We start from the raw sequence: 15,152 nt of genomic DNA, 5'->3' as shown, positions 1-15,152 counted from the left end.
CATGGTTGCTATTGATTTAACATTAGGGCTGGTTGTAGTTTTCTAAGTTCCATGTACCCATTTTGTTTTCAAATAAGTCTCCCAACATTCCAGGATCCAGACAAGCAGCAACTGAGCTAAAGACACCAGCAGCCACAGGTAGGGAAGGCGAAAAGAACAAGACACACATATACAGGCACACATACTCCATTAGAGACTCTGGGCACACATATACTGGACATACATTAGTAGGCACACATACGTGGGGTACACATACACTGATACAGACATTGGACACGTGAATACTGGGCACACAAATACTAGTATAGAAACTGGGCACAGATATACTGGTACAGACACTGGGCACGCATATACTAATACAGACACTGAGCGCACACACATACAGGAACAGACACAATGGGCACACACACATACAGGGACACCCACTGGCCCCACCTACCATTTATTTGGCCCCCACCTACATGAGGCCACTTTAAATTCCCAATCCACCCTGTTCATAGCTAACAAATAGAAACAGCAATATCCATGCACTGATTAAGAACATCTTTGTTATAAAATCTACAATCACAGTATGAGGCATTCACTGAGGTCTGAGGTTAGTACCTCAGTCCAACGAGTGCTATGTGTGCTGTTCATAGGACTTAAACAGTGCAGTCTTTGCTAATCTTGGTGTGCTAAAACTCAAACACCATAAATTAGCTAAACATTGTTCTGTTGGTGTTTCTTATTTTAAATCAGTAATCCCATGAAAAATTAGGTTTAAGTTAAAATTAAGCTTTTTCTTCACATAAATCACTGTTGCAGAGAGGCTTTGGAACGCCAGTCTAAACTCTGTCTGCTCTGTGCACTGTAAAATCCTCCCCTTCTTCCCCCTCCTCTGCCATGACATGACATGCTGAGAACTCCCCAGAGAGATTTTGGAAAGGAAATAGTGATCTGTAGCAGGACAGCAACAAAAATTGACAGACAAACACTATGTGGGATTGCTGCTTTAAAAACACATCTTTGTATGTACAGCTTATATATAAGAGACTGTGTAAAACAAAAAGATACATAGAGAGCAATCACAGTGCACAGTTGATCAATATTGAAAAATGGGGATAAGTCCAGGACATTTAAAACCTGGGACTGAACTGAAGTTAGGGACAGCAGGCAACCAAGTGCCTGAAGGAGGGGAAAGTTGAGAAGACATAAAGGGGGATATTCAATTGACGGCGGGATCGCCGAAAATCCCGCGCTCGAAAAATATTACCGTTATTACGGTAATCCTGCGCGGGAAAACCATTAATACGGTAATTTACTCGCTGGATTTCAGCTCGCAGCTCAGGGAGCTGCGAGCTGAAATCCAGCGAGATATTACCGTATTAAAGGTAATATTTTTAGAGCGCGGGATTTTCAGCGTTCCCGCCGTCAATTGAATATGCCCCAAAGGGGCTAATAAGAAACATGTATGCAATGGTGCAATGGTACAGCAGCTGGGGGCTTAAATGGCTTTATCTAACTTTAGCATGTTGTTTAGTTGCATGTATTGTAGGAGCTTGATCTTCATATTGGTGGTAGATTGAAGCCATCATCAGTGGGCAAGGCATATCTCCCCCCCTTCCACATAATTCCTTTTTGACTGATCACTCCAAATTAACATTTGTATTTCTTTAATGTCCACTCCAGACCATTTTAGAGTATCCATTTTCTTTAGAATATTAAGCAAACCTCTAGGCAAAAGTGTACTAATATACACAGTAGTCAACACACGTCAAATATTTCAAACAGGCATCCACTGAAGTCTAATGGATTATACTGTGTGGGAAGACACCGGGTTTTGTGGCCCAATTCTACCCACTTCACAATGACTGACCACCCATGGGTACCTTGCTATGCCATGGAAGTCTACCCAGTACCTACAAGGGATCTTAGTCACTCAGGCAATGCAGTTAGAAAGTAAAACAATACATTTCTTGTAACAAAAACAATCACTAGATTATTATATACACACAGTAAATAAATGCCAGGCAGGTTACCACATTATCTGTCCCTTACCCCACTAGCATAAGGAGTGACAGTCACCTGGCTGTCCGGACTTGACGACCTGTGAATCTGCCGATATAATTCACTGGTAGAGAACAGCAACTCTAAAACCAGCCACCCTGCAGCTTCCATTCCCAGAATGAATATCCCCCCCCCTCTGGAGTGGCTCCGTATATCTAGGGTCTAATTTCCCCAGTGCTTTCCTCTCCCTGGGCAAACCCCTGGGTATATCCTTCTTAACCATTGGTGGGTGCTGTATCAGGGGGTTGGAGGAAGAGTGGAGATGAGCTGTACTTCCACAGAAGGTCCCATTCTGGGCACTAGACAAATTGTCTGAACTAGTCATGTTGAGACCAGTGGATACTAATTGGCCTTCCCACTTACCTGTATCCTGCAAACTGATCCTTACCCATAACCCACCTGGCTTCACTTTAAGGACAATGACTAATAGTTTCATGCAATATCAACAAGATACAATACAATAAACAATATACATATTTACAATGAGATACAATGTCCCCTTATCCACATGTATTTAGACACTGCAGTGGTATTCTGTTGAGCTGGGGGAAAAAAAACAAGGGCTATAAAAAGTACATGCTATAATCCACATTTTGTAAGAAACGAGGGACAGGCTAGTTACGGTGTTATCAAACTCGTTTCGTCACAATATGCATCACCCAAATACTACAATATCTTATGTTAAATTACATATTACACTACTGGGCTTGAATGATGAAAGTTATGAGTTTCTTACTACAAATACTCTCTTAATCTGTCACTGTATTATACAAAGCTTTCCAGATGTATAACAGATGGGTATATGCTGTGGGTCAAACCAGATTTATCTATGGTTTAGATACAGTAGATTAAAAACTATTACAAATCAGTATTACTAATAAGATCTAAATTATTATCTTAGACATAAAATGATGGGTCTGTATCTCCACTTTTATATTCTACAGTATGACCATACTGTGTAATCAGTCTGTGTAAAATGATTAAAGCGAAAGGTGAAAAGTAATCCTTTGCATGCCCTTATCCACAATTCCTGTACTTTGATAGCATAGTTTAGCTGTTTTACAGGAGAATACATTAAATGTCCAAGGGGTAAATTTACTGAAGTGTGTCTTTCTCAAACCACAGGTTTTCATATGCTTTAATGCACATCAAAAAGTATGATTTAAATCCAACTGATTTGAAACTGCAATCCCGATTTATTATTTTTTTATTTATTTTTTTCCTGAGTGGAAATTATACAGATTGATCAATGTACAGTATTAAGCATTGGTTTGCCACACAGCATCGTAAACCACAACTTATTAGCCAAAGATAAAAGATGTGGTTCTGACAGACGTGATAGCTCAGGAGCTTTCTCCTACACAGCTTAGCCAATCACAGATAAGAGAATGCTACTGATTGGGTGCCCCTAATAACTAGCCTGGCTCACTGGAGCTTCATTCAGTTTGTACTTGGTGCTCCTTCAGCACGGTTTAACCATTCCATGTGTTTTATATTTCTTTCATTAATGGATTATCCATCTTCCCACTGAATTATATCAGAGAGTAACAGAATGAAGATGTTATCTATTTATCAGTGCAACATTTCTTCTAGGATGGCAAAATAATAATTATTAGATATATAGCCATTAATTATTCCTTTCCTAACAGGGGAATTATTTATTTACTTCATTTTGGGCACATTATGTTTTTTTATTTTCTAACAGGGCCATTATTTATTTACTGTACATCTGGAACACTGGCCAATATTTTTTTATTCTTATTGGGACAACACTTGTAGTGCATACTTGTGGTACTACAAGTGCAAGTATGCTCTTGCGCCCAGTTCCAGATTAATGGCCACATGGACCTGGAGATGGTCACATCTCCATCGGAAGAAGTGCATACATTTGCAAATGAATGATAAGCCACCAACCACGTCACGGTGTTTCTGCTAGTAGGGTGGTTCATATGTTTTAAATTGTTTAACTGAGAATTCTGTGTTTCTATGTACAAGTAGAAAAACAGCTCTTTTATTGGTTGACAGCTTTGTTGCTGGGGGATATTTTTCTGTATGTCTTCCATTCTGAATAATCCCACACTTTCAAGCACCTGCTGTGAACCTATAAATTGATTGAGCAACTTAAATTTTTGTAGGGTTGTTTGAGCACCTCGCAAACTTTTGATCTCCTGGGATTTTTACACACAGCAGTCTCTGGAGTTTACAGAGAACAGTGTTCAAAACAAAAAACATCCAGTGAGCGGCAGTTCTGTGGTGTAAACGCAATGTTAATGAGAATTGGTTCCAATTGACAGTACCTCAAATATCGATGGGTGATATGCAGACGATCATCTCTGAATGCACAGCACATTTATCCTTAAAGTGGATGTGCTACAGCAGCAGAAGACCACACAACACTCTTCTTAGGACCATACAATAAGCAACATCCTTGTAACTGCCCCACAATACAGAGCACCCTTGTGACTGCCACACAATACAGAGATAAAACTGACACCCAATACAAAGAGCAAAATATGATTTTTATTGATAAAAAACTGTACAGACAATGTGTGAGAATGTGATTAACAGCTGGATTGTTGGTGATTTTCATTTTTCCTTACACTTCAAATGGCCAAAGGGAAATCTTTCTTCAAGTATTCATAGATATGAGCAGACTCCAAAATACAAGTAGTCAAACACAGTTGACTGTCAGTGGCACCTGGGTATAATCTCTATGGGGAGTTTTGTTGTAAGAAAAGGAACTGATACCTATGCTAATGCTAATACACATGGCCATTCACATATGCATTTTAGCAAAACAAACTAAAATGTATTCATGTTATTTGCTGTCTGTTTTGCTATTATGTATGTTTGAACATCATATACATATATTATGGTAAGAACAGTGATCCTTATTACTTCTCTGCGTTTTTGCAATTATTTACATGCTTCACTGAGATAAAATGAAACATCATCCAGGATCATATATCATGCGAATACATCATAGATTTCACTTAAGAAAACTATAGTGTTTAAACAAACAATCTCTCAGGTGGGAATAAAATTGTGTATAGTATACATTATTTTCAAAATGGCAAAAAAGTTATTTATATATAATACTTTGTAGTCGAAGTGGAAATTTAGAAGTGGTGGTATGAAAAATTTAATGGGAATTTAAGTGAATTACATTTTATGATTTTACAATGAATTTAGTAGGAGAAGTAGCAGTATAGCATACCACTGTATACACCTACACTTCCGCCACTGACAATATATATGTCGTTCTCCTAATATATGTGTACACTATTTATCATTAATAATCATGGAGATGGTATCCCCCCATACTGGGGGAAAACACAAGATTTCTAGAGCAGGGTTTCCATTAATTTGGCTCCAAAGAAAACGTAACATTTAACACTACGGGGGTGAATCAACTGGCCACACTGTACCGACGGACATCACTGCAATATCCGTCTGTGCACATTGCTGTCCATTTCGGTAAGGAATCTCTGCTCATTTTTCCTTTTACCTCTAAGGGGTAATAATAAGCAGAGATTACAGCCTCAACATCACCGTGATGTGTCTCCATGGACTGTTCCGGAGACACATTGCACTGAATTGAATCTCCCCTATATCTAACATTTTAATATTTAGCCACCCTTACTGCCACCTCTCATATTTCCATTGCCACTCTCAGGGCCCCCTCTTATATCGCTCATTGCCATCACTCACTGCCCCTTCTCATGTGTCATTACAATCACATTGCTCCCTGTTAGGCTTCATCAAACCCTTCATATATTGATCCCTCTTCTGGGTCACTGCCCCTCCTTTCCTTTTACCTCTTGCTAGGCTGTTGTGCTGCTAATCCACTGTGCACTCTACATCTAATCCGTTTAAAGATAAGGGGTCCCTTGCAGGATTTGATGCCTGTGTGCCCTAAATGTTAGTTGGAGGGTACGCGCTAGCAATCTGCTGGTAGGAGGACTGTAGCTTTGCCTTGTGAGTGCACCTAATTATGCACCCGTGTGGGGGAATTGTAGAGTATTGTTCTCTAAGCAAAAAGATTTAATTTTGACATGCCCATGGAGATGGTGGAAACCTTTACTTTCAATGGCATGCCTTTTGCAAATTCCAGGCACATTGTTGGAAATTATTTCTAGGTGCACCAATGTAATAAAAACATTCATACATACAAAAGTGACACATTTAATAAAGACAGTCCTGATGTCCCCCCTCTAAGGGTCCTATACCTTTCTGATTTGGCATCAGAAAAGAATAGGTATAAGGTATTGGACAAAATGGTAAAAATTAGTGAGACTTGAACACAATGGGTATGGTAGCTTTATTACCCTTTATCACCATGTAAACGTCTCTTGTTCAAACTCCTGTTCATTACACCATACCTGTCAACATTATCGAATTGAAACTTGAGACATATTAGGTAAACCCAAATCCACCCAGTTGGCTATGCCATATCCATTTTGTTCAAGTCTCACTAATTTTTAGCATTGTGTCCAATACCTTATACCTATACCTTTCTGATGCCGAATGACTGTCCTTCATGAAGCAGGACAAATTGCTGGTATGCCTCTTTTCCTCCAGTGACAGGGTAACCAGCACTATGTGGTTGATTTATTATTATAGCTATCAATAAAAAAGAAACACTTTTTGGCTCAATTTACCAATAAAATATCACCAGCGTGGCTAAATGATATTCAGCTGCCTTGGTGAATCTGGCATGAAGCAGTAAGGGTTAACTTACCGCTTTGTCTGGCTCACACATGCACAGTGAAACTAAAAGCACAGATTTGGGCTTTCAGTTCCATTTAATAAAAAAAATTAATAAAATAAAAAATAGAATAAAATATGTTTTAAAAAATTGCTCATTAAAAAAAAAACTTTATTCACAGATTGAACCATTTATTCCTTTACTTTCTTCTGTTCTGTTATCTTGAAATTTTAGGGGGAAAATTACATTTTGTGATAGAGACTTGTATTCACCGTAATAGTTACTCATGGATACACAAATACTTGCACAAAACACAGCAAAACATGTTTGTGTCCTTGCACTCATATACACTATTATATATGTAAAAACAAAACCTGAAACACATGGCCACTTATACCAGGAATCACAGACACACAGGGGCAGATTCAATTTGCGCCAGAGTTTACAGAAATGCCTGCTTATTTTCCCTTTCATTCCATAGAGATGTGCATGAAAAATGTGTTTGGAGATTATGAGCATCTGAACATCGCTGCATCTCGTGCTTAGTTTACTCTGCCCCATAAAATGTAGAAACTATAGGTAGGATACGCATGTACACAAATACACAGGACAGAGCAGACAACATCCTTTATGGCAGCACGGTGGCTAAGTGGTTAGCACTTCTGCCTTACAGCACTGGGGTCATGAGTTCAATTCTCGACCATGGTCTTATCTGTGAGGAGTTTGTATGTTCTCCCCGTGTTTGTGTGGGTTTCCTCCCACACTCCAAAAACATACTAGTAGGTTAATTGGGTGCTAACAAATTGACCCTAGTCTGTGTGTGTGTGTGTGTGTGTGTATGTGTGTATGTATGTGTGTTAGGGAATTTAGACTGCAAGCCCCAATGGGGCAGGGACTGATGTGAGTGAGTACTCTGTACAGCGCTGCGGAATTAGTGTCGCTATATAAATAAATGGTAATAATAATAATTATCGCACCAAAGACTGGGACACTTTTGACTGGGATACCAATGACTGAGACACTTTCTTTAAAATGCTTATGGTTGGCAACATAGCCAATAGACCTTAGTCTTAACCTTAAATCTTAAGTAATATAATTAAAGACACCACACCGACTTGTTGGCAAATAACTCTTATCTATTTAACTAAAGCTGTAGCTGCTACAGTGGCAGGAGAACAGTGTATTCGACCTTGTCCATCCAAAAAGCACACTGGTTGTTAAACTTAATGGAACAGACGTCCTCAGGCAATCCGGAACCCACACCCCTCTGGGCTAATCGTACTGCACCGCAAGTCAGCCCACATGAGCGGCTGTACTTGCACCAAACGTAAGCCAATTTTTCGAAGGACACGGGTTTTAAACACCTGACTACCATAAATGTGTTTTCCTTACTCTGGTTATACCATACAGTGTTCACCTGCCACATTAAAGGCTGCACCAGCCGCAGGACGGCAGACCATGCTGTTTTCACACACCAAGCACCTCGTGTTACCTCCGGGGTTGAACTACAACACCCATACCATACCAAGGCCCATTAACATGTGGTGCCAGGTACCTCCAGTGCTGAACCACAGCCCGTACCTACCACAGCCTTCATCCATGAGTCCCTGCACCACACTCCAATGACAGAACTGGCCCGTGCATCCTGCGGCCATTTGTACTGTACTTCGATCAGGTAGCGAACACTTGCACCAGGATTCGGGAATGGGAGGGAGGAATTGCTGTCCTGGGCTAAGAGAGTGAGCTAACTCCACCCTACTCCTTTTAAACTGATCCCTTCGTCTCTGCCCCTTCATGACACTTGTTTGTACATTACCACACCTACTCCTTTTGTTTACCCTTAGTAATCCAAAATGGATATGTACCCACACCACAGCTTTTAGTTTCCCTCGGGTTTAATTCATCCCTCAGTTCTAATTAAGTTTATGTAACGCCCCCTAGTGGCATTTTTGGTAAACCCTGCACCCCAGTGAATACAGGATGGTTCACCTAGAAGGCAAGATAGGTGTTTCTGAAAAGTGACACAAACTGGTTGCTATGGTGACTACCCAACCCAGTCTGATAATGACTAAGAAGGAGGAGGGGCAGTAGAAAGGAGGGAAAGAGAGATATACAGAGGAGACAGGGAGAGAAGAGATGTGATTTAGTAGCTGGGGACCTGGAAGAGTGGGGAGGAAGCTCCCAGGCTCCTCTGGCATTGCCTGGGAGTGTGAGCATGGTGACTGCACAAGGGCAAGTACTGTGTGCCTGAATAGGGGGAGAATCCCCAGAGCAGAGACCCCTGGAGAAGAAGGGGGGGGGGTTGCTGCAAGTGGCAGAATGCATACACTAAGGAATGTAAGAGCTGCATATGTGTTGGAGATAAGCTACACTGTGATTCTGGCTGAATTGTGAGTAGCTGTGGAACCTGGTATGTACTGTGATAAAACCAGCAGTGTGGCTGCATATACAGAGGGGAGGAGTCACTAATCCCAGAGAGGGGGAGAACCCCATATCACTAAAGAGAACTCCAAGGGAGAGGGGGGGGACATTTTGAATGGAAGAGACCCTGGAGTGGGGGTTGTTGCATTAGGCATGGTAGCTGTAGTAATGATCCAGGGGCTGTGCGTACATAGAGAGAAGTGTCAGAGCCCAAAGGAGGAATCATCCCCGCAGAGGAGGGGTGAGCTGCAGTTGAGAGTTACACAGAGTGTGTCAGAACTGCATTGAGGAGAAGCTGCCTGCCTGTTAGCATCCATGTGAATGCCCCTGCAGAGGAGGGTGAACTGCAGTGAAGTATGGAGTACTGGACTGTAAGAGACATGGGAAGTATGTTATATAACATCTAGATAACATTGAGGTGTATACAGGAGCAGTAAGGAGATACTTGCAACCATATTCATATTGCTCATTAAGACCTGTGCTGGAGAGAGTAAGGAGCTGTATATATTTCTTTATTGCTGCAACCATTATGAGTATGGTGCTGGAGCAAGAGGAGTGTAAATAAAGAGTTCAGTGTGTCATAGCGATGGTCTGGCGCCCGAATTATTGTGACTTTTATTGCACTGCACCACATAGTGACATCACCTGTGTCCCACTACTTACAAAGAAACGCCCTGCATGTGCAGGAACTCCCTGGTCATTTACACCCATGCCCATCAGCTAGCCAGGGCTTGAGAAGGAGGTGCACTGTGTAACCTTTGCACCCCACATCACACACAGTGACAGGGGGTTATATTTATGTCTGGAATATACCAAAACACAGCTCTTCTTGTGCCTTTCATTTGTGTAATCTATACCCCAAACAACAATCCTGTGGAATTTCATAGCACTTAAGGAATAGATTAAAATTTTAATCCCATGACCCACCTTTTTATTGTGCTTGCTTTACAATATAGCCAACAGAAATGTATTACCGGCATAATCTTACCTTCCGTCACACTTTAAAATAAAACTACATTTTTCCTGTCTGCTTTCTATTGTATCTACTTGCTGTAGAGACACTTTCTTATGTTTATTGTGTTATACAATTCTGATAATTTTTGCAGCCTGTTAATAGATACCTAGTGGTACTATATAAGTCAGGGGTGGGCAAACCTGTCCTCAAGGGCCATATCCAGTTCATGTTTTTAGGATTTCTTTAATCATGTACAGCTGAGTTAATCTATTTGGCTGGGTCAGTAATTATCCCACCTGTTTCTACAGACAGAAATCCTAAAAACATGAACTGGATATGGCCCTTGAGGACAGGTTTGCCCACCCCTGATATAAGTCATACTTGCCAACCTTTTAACATTGAATTCCGGGAGATCCCGGGCAGGGGACGTGGTTGGAGGGCGGAAGGGGGCAGGGCGCCGTCAATCTCGTCATTTTGGCCCCACCCCGCAAAAAAACGGCATTTTGTCGCAGGGGGCGGGGCCAAAATGCCACGATTCACCGCGAATCGCATCATTTTGGCCATCAAATAACAGTATGTGGAATACCTGCCTGCTCTCCCGGGAATCTGGGAGACCTACCTGGATTTCGGAAATCTCCCTGACATTCCGGGAGAGTTGGCAAGTATGATATAAATAGTAAACACACAGGAGCAATAAATGTAGCATGAACAAATCCAAGATTACAATTCCTTTTTTTCTGGTAAGATGCTCAATGCACTGTGACATGGACAGGGAAGTATAAGTTGTTTCCAGTCCCATCATTTTGTAAAGACACCCATGTTACCTGAATTATTTTTAGGCCATAAAATACACAGCATGCTGCCTTTAAAGTCTTTAATAAGGTTATGTTATGGGGTTCCTGTTAATTCAGCTGCCTTGGAAATATGAAGTATGGTAAAATAAACATCGTCAATGTACATTGTTGGCTGGATAACATGAGACTATTCCGGGAAAACTGGGACACATGGAGGCACTAGCATTAATAGTGAGCAATGAATTGGACACTTCATATTGTATGTCATGTCCATGGGGCGAGTTTAAGAAGAGTATAACTATACAGGACAATTCAATTATCCAGAAGAAAAGAGAAAATAATCTGGACCCTTATTTAATATTTAATAAAGATTTACTGAATTAATTCAATGCCATGTGCCTCTGGAACTGTCCTGGGAGACACTTTGAAGCAATGTTCTGCCTGAAAAATTATTCATTATTCCTCACACCCCAAAGAGGTGTCCAGAAAAATCAACGGAGATTACTTACCGTAATAGGTGTCACAGCCAGACATTGTTGTGACGTCCGGTGGCACATCGCTTTGCATTGAAACTCTCCCTAAGAAGAATGTTACAAAGTAATTTTTGTTTCTTTCTCTTCTAGGTATTGGCTGACCAATAAGGTGCACATAAAAAGACCTACAACTGGGATCCTCATGTACACATTGGCTACACGTTTCTGTAACAGAATTTACCTCTACGGCTTTTGGCCTTTCTCCCGAGATCTCTACCAGAATCCTGTAAAATATCACTATTACGACAGCCTAAAGTACGGATACACGTCACAAGCGGGCCCTCACGCAATGCCTCTGGAATTTAAAGCTTTGAAAAATCTGCATCTGCAGGGGGCATTGAAACTTACAGTGGGCAAATGTGAATCAGCAACATAGCATCTTATTCAGTGCTCGCTTTCTTACTACAATAATCAGTGGGACAACGTTAGGAGGATGTCAGTGACAATTGTCCAGATATAATTGAGTTTTAAAAGTATTGTTGGCCTCAAGTGTGGACCCAGGCTAAGATATCAAGACACTAAAAGGCGGTGATGCTTTGGAGAGCCTGGGTGTACAGGATACATAGAAGCTTATGGCTGTGGGTCTATGTGTCACCCGAAAGCCACGCACATACTACTGTGCTGGCATTTTCCTTCTTGCTGTGAATGAGTAGTACTAGCAACTCAACAACACAAACCATGGCGTGTATGGGAGCGAATCTGGTGCTATACATCAACAATGTAAATTATATGATTGTCTGTATTCGTGGTGGCTTACAACTTCCTTCTATAGTCTAAGAAATCCCTACATAGTCTATAATGATCAATCTTTATTTATTTATTTTTTCATTGAAAATAGGCAATCGTTTTACAGAAAATTTAAATAAAACCACATATGGGTTCCCATAGACAAATTAATACTAACCAAGTTGCAGCAACAAATAGGTATCCTAATTTACTAGTGGGTAAGCCACATGACAGGCTAGTTTAGGGCAATTGTTCAAAGATAATTATACAAGTTACTGTCAATTACAAGTAAGCATCAGATGTTTCTAGTACTACTGGTTTGTGCCTATAATTACATTTTAACTGTTCATTTCTAACACAGAAGATAATCAGATGCATTTCCATTCGGGATAGGAATTATACTGCCTCTATGTGATGTGTAAGTTATATTGGTTTGTAAAGAAAGGGTAATGTTTACCAGACAGGAAATAGCTCCTTATACAATAATAAAATGTCACATTGTAGATGATATAATTCATTTTTTCCTAGAAAACATTACTTTGCTAGCAGAAATTTATGGTCATTTATGAAGAACTGATTATAAAAGTGTGACTGATAACCGTGCCAGTCCAAGTGTCCTGTTTGTGGGTCAAGTGTAGCCAAGTAAAGTAAATTCTATCTAATGTCATATCACTGAAATTGTAAAGATCTCTTACCGTTTCTGTTTCTGTCTCGATGGTCTGGGTGACTCTCTTCTTTTATTGTGAAGATGGGTAGCAAGAGGTGTTTTGCAATATGTGTGGTTCAAGGTTCTTTGTGGTCAATACTGTTCATATTTCTAGAACTATAAAGCAGACTGAGGCGCTGACGTCATATCTTCTTCACAACCTGTTGGGCCGAGAGGCAGCTCCTGCAACGGATGAGAAGCTTTGAAATGCGTTTGCTAATAGAACTCTCCCCACTATACAATGAATCAGCAACATAACACTTGTGTTCTCTCAGGATTCCATCTGATATTAACGCCATTCTTACATTACCTGAGCTCTAGTGAAATAAGTCTTAATTGCCTAAGAAATATCAAGAAGTGGATAAGTGGAATTGGATCTTCATGTTTGGACAGAAAATTCAAACTCCTTACTCCATTACACTATTAAAAGTGCCAGGAAAAGTACTCTTGTGTTAATAAAAAGTATTATATGTATTACCAGAAGGCCAAGGACTGCAGAGTAATGATGGAAGTGAGATTTATCATGGACCTTGTGTTGATTTTGCGTGATTGAAAATGACATATATTGTCAAACTTGGACAGTTTCATGAGTAAATAAATTTAAAGATGGAAAACAAGTTATATAAATCAATTTTTCTTTGTGTTATTGTACTGCCTTCATTGTATGCATTTACACAATATGCTATGTATATTTGGCTACGCTTAGAGCCCTTTTTCTTATCAGTCCTCATCTCCTGCTCATCATCATGCTGTTCACAACATTGTAGAGTGTTTAAGTAGTGAATGTGCCAATTTTGAGAAAGGCATTGCCCTACCCACTTGTGTGATTAAGTAAGTGTGGATAATGCTGCTTCATTACCACCATCAACTATTTATATAGCGCCACTAACTCTGTAGCGCTGTACACAGAACTCACATCAGTCCCTGCCCCATTGGAGTTTACAGTCTAGATTTCCTAACATACACACACATGGACTGAGAAAGACTAAGGTTAATTATAGTATAAGCAATTAACCTACAAGTATGTTTTTGAAGTGTGGGAGGAAACCCACGCAAACACGGGGAGAACATACAAAATCCACACAGATAAGGCTATGGTCAAGAATTGAACTCATGACACCAGTGCTGTGAGGCAGAAGCACTAACCACTAAGCCACTGTGTGTCCCGTGATGTTAGAAGGAGAACGGAGTCAAGTAGAAGAACACACACTGACAAATTGAAATTGCTAGGAGCAGGTGTTCCTAAAAGCTCAGGTTATTGTATGGCTCATGTCAAACTGAGACAGGTAGCTAGTGGTGTCACAAGTACCCATGTGTGAAAAAAACTTCATGCATAAAACTTAATGTTTGTGCCCCCCTTGTGCTTGGGGAGCTGGGTCATAGGTGTTCAGTACACTAAGATTACAGTACAGTTTAGAAGGGTTATATTTGCATGTTCCATACGCCTGTTACAAGCTTACAAGTGAATGATAATGATGGCTGTATTTTTGCGCCAGACCTATCTTTTAGCTAGTGTATGAACCAATTTGGATGTGCAGAAAGGTCACAATTTTATATTCATTCATTTAGATTAGGCTATTTAATAGATGCAATTAATTCAGGCCCTATATTTGTAATCTATGCATCATTATTAGCAAAGGTTTCTAAACCTGGACATATAGTAACTACATTAAACCACATTGGTAATAAATTAAAACCTGAAATAAGTATTTGACTAGGAATAGATGTTTTTTAAATAAGGCCACTGTAATGTAATTTTTGACCTTTGTCTAAAACACAGGTCCTAGTGTCATCTTTCCTTTCACTCTACCAGATTATTGTATTGTTAAAGTTCTCTCCTGAGTGACATAAACAAATGCTAATGGGCCCTGGAGCACATGTTCCCCTCTAGTGACTAGTACACAATGCTGATCTCAATCTGTTGGTTAACGGGAAAAGCTGACTCCATTCTGGTAGACTGTGGGCAAAGGCAATCCCATTCTGTTGTCCATAAGACAATCAGATAAAAATTTGGAAACTGTACTCATGACCTCGTGTTGGACTAACTGGCTAATGAAGTTCCATTCCTTGTCTCACACTGAGCTCCAATTGGAAACCAGATTTGAGTATAAGGGAAAAAAACAGACCTCATGTAGCTAACAGTAATGCAGGGTAATAGAAGTTCCATCTCCCAGTTGACACCTCTGTCCCCTTCATTTCCCCATTCATATATCCAATATCACAACCACAGACACAAGAAGCCAGCCTCTCCAGTGGACACCCT

At 40.3% G+C, this 15,152-nt stretch overlaps 1 protein-coding gene across 3 annotated transcripts in view; it reads left to right on the top strand.

The window, feature by feature from the left end:
* Window positions 1-13,506, top strand: part of ST8SIA2 (ST8 alpha-N-acetyl-neuraminide alpha-2,8-sialyltransferase 2) — a 239,163-nt gene extending 225,657 nt beyond the window's left edge. For all 3 annotated transcript variants that reach the window (XM_075207719.1, XM_075207717.1, XM_075207718.1), the window contains one exon: window positions 11,548-13,506. In XM_075207719.1, coding sequence (XP_075063820.1) covers window positions 11,548-11,833 — 286 coding nt within the window. In that variant the 3' untranslated portion in view covers window positions 11,834-13,506. The remainder of the gene's footprint in view (window positions 1-11,547) is intronic.
* The last annotated feature ends 1,646 nt before the right edge of the window (window positions 13,507-15,152 follow it).

This window comes from Mixophyes fleayi, chromosome 4 (assembly GCF_038048845.1).
Source record: "Mixophyes fleayi isolate aMixFle1 chromosome 4, aMixFle1.hap1, whole genome shotgun sequence".
NCBI lineage: Eukaryota > Metazoa > Chordata > Amphibia > Anura > Limnodynastidae > Mixophyes > Mixophyes fleayi.
Note: the sequence above shows the minus strand (reverse complement) of the source record. Positions and strands in the feature narration are given on the sequence as shown.